The sequence below is a fragment of the Rhagoletis pomonella genome, unplaced genomic scaffold, assembly GCF_013731165.1.
Source record: "Rhagoletis pomonella isolate Grant_MI unplaced genomic scaffold, Rhpom_1.0 Rhpom_scaffold_00007, whole genome shotgun sequence".
Classification (NCBI taxonomy): Eukaryota; Metazoa; Arthropoda; class Insecta; order Diptera; family Tephritidae; genus Rhagoletis; species Rhagoletis pomonella.
Genome location: NW_023458561.1, coordinates 46458446 through 46467166, shown reverse-complemented (window position 1 = coordinate 46467166; position 8721 = coordinate 46458446). Strand labels below are relative to the sequence as shown.

The 8721-nt window shown below is 35.4% G+C and overlaps 1 protein-coding gene across 1 annotated transcript; it reads right to left on the bottom strand.

The window, feature by feature from the left end:
• Positions 1–541: 541 nt before the first annotated feature.
• On the bottom strand, positions 542–7430 carry LOC118743866. Its single transcript, XM_036476629.1, has 6 exons — positions 7329–7430; positions 7203–7264; positions 6780–6900; positions 6064–6096; positions 902–954; positions 542–833 (listed from the first exon to the last, which is right to left on the bottom strand). Exons 1-6 carry the CDS (start codon positions 7428–7430, stop codon positions 542–544), a joined length of 663 nt encoding a protein of 220 aa, XP_036332522.1.
• Between the last annotated feature and the right edge of the window lie 1291 nt (positions 7431–8721).

Genomic DNA, 8721 nt, shown 5'->3' with positions numbered 1-8721 from the left:
ACTTGTTTAGCTTCGGCTTTGTCGTGGCAACTATCGTTGGCGCCGTTGGCTGGCGCTGAGATCACACGAATTTTGGTCAGCGTTGGCGAGATCTGTATGTAATCGAGGTATTCTTTGTGATTCGAAGTGCGAAAAAGCGGAAATTAAAATTTATTATTTTTTTTTTTGGTAGACTTAGAGTGGCAACAATTTGTGAGCCCATCCAGGCGGTGCGGTGCGGTTCCAGGGTGAAAAATAATTCGTTCTGTGCGCAAAACTGTCAACGCGGGCGTAAACGGTTGATGGTGAATTAAATTTTAAAATTTCTTAAACTTTTGAATAAACGACGGTAAGGGTTAAAGAATACTACCCACACACCAAAAGAACCCAACAATTAATGAAAAATGTTAAACTAGCTACTTTTCAAATATATTTCGAGAGGTTTCAAGTGTGTTTGTACTTGTAACCGTGTACTTTGTGTTATGGTGTGTGTATGTATGTGCAACTCAAAATTTTCTTTGTCTAACCAGCTTCTTCAAAACCAACATTAGCATCGAAAATACTACATAGTAAACAGGTTAATTTCCTCAAATCCATAAAATTTGCTTTTGCCAATAAAGTACTTCTGTGCATTTGGTAAGCTTAAGCTTTCTGTTTTATTTTTTCTGTGCTTACCTCTAGGTCTTTCTGGTGCTGGCTTTCTAAAACCAAATAATGGTGGTTCGCCGCCCGCTTGTACGCTCTTATAGGCTTGCTTTTGCTCGACTGGGCTAAGTGGACTGGCTTGTGGTGCTTCGCGCTTGCGGAATACCAGATTCGAATCACTCGTGTAACCAGACTCTTTGGCTAGGGCTCTGAAAGTAGAAAATGGCGATTACTCTAAATGAATTGAAGTTACTAAAAATTAAATTAAAAATTTTACCTGGAAAGATTTCCTTCAGTGTAGTGTGGCGAGAGCTTGGCTTGATCCAGGTGCTACATATTAGTCAAATTATGTTAAAAAGTGAGAAAAAATGTTTTTGTTAGATTTTATTTTTGTTTTTGTTTTTAGTGACTAAATAAATGCATTCAATACAGTTTTATCAATTGCTGTACAGTATTTTTTATAATAAATAAATAAGTTTTTATAATAGTAGAAAATTTGGTAAGTTTACGGAATTGGATGAGAGCACAGGAGAATGTTTCCAAGATAGTCTTGAAATGGGCCAGAGCTAGTGCCAAATTTTTCCCCAAATGGTTCTGAGCTAAGCCCTAATATAACCCTGAACAGGTCCCTAATTATTCCGAAATCATCCTAAACTAGCTGTGAATTATAGTAGTAGTGAAATAGCCCTGAACTTGTCCAGAAATGTTCATTTGATGCAATTACACATTTCCCGCTAGGTGTCGCCCTGGCTGGGTCCCCTATCGAGTATGGAATACAGCTAGCTTCAGATCGGGTAGTATACATTATCATCATTGCCGCTTTTAACTATGCTATATTCTAGAAATATCCAATTACATACTAATTTCATTTTAGAGCTCTGATTTGCTTTCTAAACAGATCCCATTTTGGTGCGAAGCCTACATGCAAAACTCCTGAAATCCAACTTCATCAATTGTCAGCCGAACTTCATTTTTTCTTAACAAACCAGACCCCGTGCGCGTGTATAGATCGAAGGGCCGTTGACCAAATTCAGCAGACTGTTCTGCCCCAAAGCCCGGAAGTTTAGCATGGGTCTTACAGCAATATAGGAATAGGTTTATTCAGCTCAGGTTGAGAAAAAGTTGGACTTTTTGTAGTTTGCAATTATTGGGGCATTTCGAACCACCCTAACTGTTACGCTTAACGAAAAGAATGAGACCGTTGTTATAGCAGCAAAGGTTAGAATAAGAAGCACGTATTTTAAGTTTATGTTTAACTATAAACTCTCTGGAATTTGTTTTGATACCGTCCTTAACTGAACATAGGTCATCAAGTCAGAAACTGCACCGCCTATATTACTGCAGGGAAGGACTAGGCGGGATCTAATGTTCGAAACCAAGATCCAGAAAACTTATTTACGGAGAAACTGAAATTGTACAAAAAGGACTAGGCGAGGTGTAATTTTTGGAACTAAGATCCAGTGGAAAGGCTTCCGAATAAGTGCTGTATTTAAGCGAAGATGTAAATTATATTTCTCGAGGATGTGCACATTTGTATGTATATATATTCTGACAGGCGGTAGTTAAGGCCTTTGAGCCGTTTTCACAGGGTACTCGAATTCCCTATCGATCACAACAGAATGCTTACTCCGAGGTCGTACGGGTTCCGAGCCACAGTGATATCGTAAGAAACTTCATGGCCGATGAGTTAGCAAGGCAAGAGATTATTGAGAAGTTATCGCCGTATAAAGATGTGGTGTGCTACTGGGCTAAGACTCTGGAATCGAAGGTTATTAGGTGGGCTCTTCTGGGCACGTGTAGACCGAATTGCGACATGTTGGGTTTATATTATATTGCAGTCCGGCCATTCGAAGGCAGATGAAAAGAAGGAAGGTATGGAGCAAAACAAATCTCGACTTAATAGCCCATTTCCACCAAAAGCTTAATTACATTTAAGAGCTCAGGTAAGTTCCAAGAGTTTTAACCTTGGGGGATCGGAATGGATTTTTTCTTAATTTTTGCTTGTATACTATCCGTTTGCTTTTACCTAAATTACCACCTTCGAGTTGTAATCTTCCTTTTCCAACAGGCATAAACTGCAATTGAGGCTTGGCAGTTGGAAAATGCTTTAAAGTGTTGACACCCCAAGATATTAAGTGACTAACTCAGTGAGAGGGGAGACCAGTATGTTTGCATGTATGTATATAAAAAAATATTTATTGGACCAAAAAGTAGTGGGTAGGCACTGTGGCCAATGGTAATCAACTATTACCACCTCTGCATGGTTGTAAGCCATGCAGAGTCCGCAGAAGACTCCGGAAGCAGTGTCCGGAGGATGCATCAGACTAGGCCGAGCATACTTTGAAGTGCCATCTTATTGAAACTTAAGAAAGTTCAATTACTTGGCAGTTGAGAAGTGCATGTGCAAAAATTTCCTAAATTGCATAAAGGAAATTTTTGCACATGCAGCAGTACATAGCATGTATTTAGGCGCCTGGTGTTAGCAGACGCGCCTAAACATTAAGAATGAGTCAGAAAAATTTTCAGCCGAAAAAATTATTAAAATTAAATTTATTTTACTTTTCTCCATTCCGTAAACTTAATGTATTCCCAAACTTCAAAAAATATGTTTTAAATAAAAGAAAAAAAAAATTAAATAATAAAAAATAAGTAAATTAATTCAAATAAATAACTAACCAAACTTGAATAAAAACAAAAGTAAAATAAAATTTAAAACTGAGAATTTTTCAAAACTATAAAGACAGTAAAGTATTGCTGATGAAGCATTTCGTTACTTTTTTTAGAACGCAGCTATCAACTCTTTTGAGGACCTTAACATTTATTTTCAACTTTAAGGTTCGCTCTCTCTTTAATTGTTGCATTGTGTTTCAATATATAACAAAGTCGTTTCATTTAAGGACAGTGCTAATATATAGAATTCCATTCAAGTGGTTTGGTGCAGTGCTATTTATATTTGTTATTTTTTTTTTTTTGTGTAAACATACATACTCATGTATGAGAGTGCTCCTTTCACATGTGTGCGTAAATAACATGTGCTCTATATTTTTAATCAAGTGCATGTAAATGGTTTAATTAACTTACGCTTATATCATCAACGTATTCGATGAATATACGCGGTACAACGGTTTGTTCGCTCAACCACTAACGGTATAACCACGATAGCGAGAGAGGCAGGGGAGGCAGTATATTGCGAAAAAGACGAAAGTATCAAGAGTAAAAATATTGCATACACCCATATTTATAATAACTTTGTATGTATGTACATACATATGTATATGAAATACACCCTGTTCAAAATAATAGAACATCTCCCTAAGACATTAATTTCCCATTTTCTTTGGTTAAATCTATTACAAAATTTTATAGGATCGTAGTTACCAGTGTCTAAATGCATGCTCGTACATTTGGTTCCGTTTTTGAAATATTTGAAAGGTAACTCTCAATAAAAGCGCTTATAGGAGCAAAATTATAATTCTAGTACAGTCAAAACTTGATAAACCGAACTTATGGTTGGACACCCATTTTACGGTCGTTTTAATAAAAATAACTTTCAATAAAAAAAAAAACATTTTATTCGTAAGAATCGATTTGAAAAAAGTTACATAGAAAATTTATAAGGATATTTTTTAACTTGTTTCCTCCCCTAATGTGCATTAAGGTGGTCCAAAATTCTCACCCCCTAGGATTGTTCTTTACCGAAAAAATATACCCCTATTTGTTTATTTTGAACTGAAAAAATATATAGAGGTCGCTAAAAGCACTCAAAGTTTTCCATATATTTTATATGGAGGAAACGCAACTTTTCGTAGAAATGGTATAGAATTCTTGAAAATTAATATTATTCGTTCGGAAAGCTCGGTTTCTTTTGTTAATTGTTTATTTAACCATTTTTTCATAGGTCCGCCAAAAACTACAGAAAGTGCAATGTGTTGGGGGGGGGGGATAATTTAAAATCTGTACATTGCGCATACATCTTATCAATGGGGCTGCCGATGGAACTGCCAATGGTATTAGGAGAAGATCCAATGCTAAAATATTTTAGATGCATGCAACCTCAGCTTCTAAGCGCACCCGAAATTAAGTGGCCTGAAACTGTACGCCAGACTTTTTAGTAAATTTTTCACGATTTCGTTTTCCATGGAAAATTTTAAATTTTTCATTGCTCTCTTCGAAGAAACAAAAATAAAAGTGCAATGATAGTTGGTAGCTGCTTTAATTTTCTAGAAGAGGCCTTGATTGCATTTAGTAAAAATAAGATTAATTTGAGACCATTCCAAATCGTAAAATTTAACTCAGAATTTAAAATTTGAAACTAGGTAAATGGTCGACTTCGGATCAGGGCCAATGCCCCATATCCAAGGATATTTTAGTGGCGTGGATATATACATACATAGTACATATGAAAGTTCGCCGTACACCCCTGAGGTCTAAAGTATTTTGGCAAAGAAATTGCGAGAAAAAAAAACATTTTTTGTTTTGTTTTTACATTTTTCATCGACACCTACATTCGGCAAAATTTTTTTTTTAATTACTGGAATAATCAATGTACTTTCTTAGCAAAAGTTTGTTGATTTTTGATGCGTTTTCATTTACGGGCGATGGAGTACTGAGATTTGGGAGCTAAGTACTAGAACGGGGCACCTGTCAATGCCAATGTCAATGAACATTGGAACAAAACATCGATATATCATACTCGATATATCATACTGTAAGATCCCACTGTAAATGCCGAAGGTAAGACGAAAAATTTGAGAGGACGGCCCGCAGTGTACGAATTTGCTAGTGTCAATGGATAAAATCGTGAATCTTTCGATAGGAATAAGATAAAAATTTGAAAAATATGGCTTCAAAAGTTAACATAACAGCCTGCATGGGAAGAATAGTTTCATTATATAATCCCTAGATTTTACCCCCAAAAAATTTCGTGGAAAATTAACCTTCGAAAAGTAATTAATACTCTGCTGGCTAGGTCCAACAAAAAATTGTTCTTTTGGATTCTATGGGCTTTTCCTGTAGAATTTTAACAGAGGAATTCAAATAATTCAAGCATAAAATTTGCAAATGCAACTCCAACTGCAAATCCATGACAATTTCCACAACATCCTGAACAGCCCTTTAGTGTTCGGGATAATCGTCAACAGTTGGATTAATGAGGCCTTAAATATTGGATAATTTAGTTTTCAATTGAGTCGATAAGTCGTTTAGAACAAGAGCAGCTAGCTACAAACATTTTGTTTAAAAATTTTACGGTTTTTAATATAGTCAGCACCTCAACAAGAAAAATAAAGTAATGAATTTACTATAACGCAAATCATTCCCAAAACCAAGTAGACCCAAATAGTTATGTATTCTCAGGCAAAATCTCATTTATCAACTAATCAAATTTAAATTTGTATTTGTACATAAGTATGTATAATTTAATCAAAAGGTGATGCATACCCCATTAAAGATGTCCATCACTTCGTCCCACCACTAGAAAACGTGGAATAAAATAGATTGAGTTAAAACAAACAAATAATAAATAAATCAAAATAAATCAAAATAAAAAAAAAACAACAATTTAGCTGCATTAGAATAAAAAGTTTTCACTTAGATAAGTATATAGATAATTATGTAGAGTAACTTTTTTTTACTATGTATAGAGCACGATGACGTAAACTGCAAAGACCTTGACAATATAACCTGGAAACGTGATAAGTACTTAATTAACCAGTAAACGTAATCGAAATTGAATAAAATATTAACTATAAATAAATTTTACGTTTTTATGTCGAGTGAAATATGTATGTACATGTTAATGAGTTTACAAGTGTACTGTACATGTGTAAGTATATATGTATGTATGTATGCAAGTGTCGCAAAGAGTTTGTGCTTAAAATTTCATACTCGTAATTCTAAAAGTTATTTATGTCATGTTGTGTTAATGTCAAGTGAAAGTGAACAAAACAGCGTGGAATGCTAATATAAAATTTACAAATGCATGGGAAGGTATGTATGTACATATGTATATTGTGATTTCAAAATGTTGCGATTTGAAATTGTAATCGCCATCGATTCGTTCGTGATAACCTGGCTGTATTGCAGTTGCATTTCAAATATTTGGACATTTTTTTATTTTTCTTGTTTTCACATTTTAGTTTTATTTTGCTTTATACCTCTTTGCGTTCCTTTTCGGACACGGACGAACGTCCTGTTACGTAGTCTTCAATGCGACCAGGTTGATTTTTATATGTGCTTGGTGCCGATTTAATCGGATTTGGCATAGTACCATATAATCTGAAAGTAAAAAAAAAATGCATAAGTCAGCTGGATTTGATGAACTTAATCTTAAGGGCAGTTTTTTTTTCTAACTTAAGTTGTTTTTATTAAACCTGCGCCATACTTTAGAGCCTAAAAATAAATTGGCGAATCTGAATATATTGACTTAACTTACACCCCTTAGTTGGCATGAATATTTTCTTAACTGACCCTAAAAAATAGACCAAAACGCTCCAGCTCTGAAAGTATTCAACTCAGAATTCGGTGGTAGTAGCAGAGGACGAGATGAACAGACCAGGTAAAGAAGGACTTGGCTTTACTTGGCGTTCTCAATTGGCACACAAGCAAATGACTGGCGAGCTTTAATGAACGCCAAAATCGCCTAATAATAATAATAATAATAATAATAAAAAGAATAAGACCCTAAATCTGGAGTTCCTGTTTACAAGCAATTGCTTGGGTGCGGTCAAAGGTTCGATGCATACTATTTCGCCTTCCGTTGCTTTATTTCGGTTCGCACCTTTGTGAATCTCAAGTAGTGATGCCATGTTGCTCCGGTGATTGTTTGAAGGATTGTGGCAAACAAAAAAAAAAATATAAATAAACCACCCTGCATTTCTTAATTTTCTTGCATTTTGATGGTAAATTATTAAATATTATTAAGTGAAACTCTTGACTTGTTTAACTTAAATTTGCAGCAAACACCAGATTGGTGAACACATCCCAAGCCACCGCCACGCAGACGGGGATAAAACGACGCTGCGGAGACAAAGTCTGGCTTCGCACTTCCAGAGCAGGTGGATCAGATGACCTCTTTATAGCGAAGCTGCAAAAGAGACTCATCAACTGTGTCCTTTTTGTATACCCTACGCTACAATTACAAGCATTTCCTCAAACCTGGATACCTTAAAGTGCGAACGACAACAAACCAACCAAAGTCATACCGGCCCATGATTCAATAATACAAGGTTAGATAATTATTGACAGCTGCGGTTTGACACTCCCTTACAAAAGGTTGCATTTACGAAGGACGGAGAAAGGGGGAGAATGAAATCTCTTGGTGCGAAAATGGTAGTAGAAAAGTACGCAAAGTAGACAATTAGTAGTAAAATTCCTTTTGTAAATTCTAATTTATTTGCAGGAAATCTGGGTGACAGGTAATAAGATCAACGGAAATAAGGTCAATTGACTTTATTTCCCTCCCTGGTGCGAAATAAAGTCAATTGACATTATTACCTTTTTAAAAACGAGATAAAATCAATTGACATTATTTCTCTTTCAAACATTAAATTTGCTTAGCTTCGCGGCGGCCCGCGTTAGCGCGCCATAAAAATCCACCCAAGCTTTATCTGTCATCAGTGATATTAATGTTACCTTTTATAACGACAGGTAATAAGTCCCACATGGTTTCTAAAATCACAAAATAGTTTTTGTGCAAATTGCAAATAGAGGGTATTAATGAATTCAAGCCCTCGATATTTCACCTTTTTATACTTGTAAGTTATTGGAAGCAGGGATGCCAACTTGGCTCAAACCGTACCATTTGTCCCTATTTTACTTCAAATAGCACTTAATTTTTCAATTTGGCATAATTTATTATTTCTCTCATTGGCACATTTTGGCACTTTTTTATCCTCAATATGGCACCTCATAACTAAGGATAGTTGGCAGCCCTGATTGGAAGATTTCTGCTGTGTTTTGGGGCAACAACTTGTCTGCAGTAAAAAAGCATATAACTTGTGTTTCAAAAGTGTGTGAAAACCAATCAATTAGCTTATATGATCTCGGTTCCACAAATTGCTGGCGGAGACATGAATACAGTGTAAGAAAATTCTTTTT

Bases quoted from the DNA above. Each gene is read 5' to 3' on its own strand.
- LOC118743866 (XM_036476629.1), bottom strand. From the start codon at position 7,430: ATGGCATCACTACTTGAGATTCACAAAGGTGCGAACCGAAATAAAGCA. The intron at 7,265-7,328 runs GTAAACAGGAAC...TATTATTATTAG, and splicing joins CCGCACCCAAGCAATTGCTT to GCGATTTTGGCGTTCATTAA. The intron at 6,901-7,202 runs GTAAAGCCAAGT...TTTTACTTTCAG, and splicing joins GTGCCAATTGAGAACGCCAA to ATTATATGGTACTATGCCAA.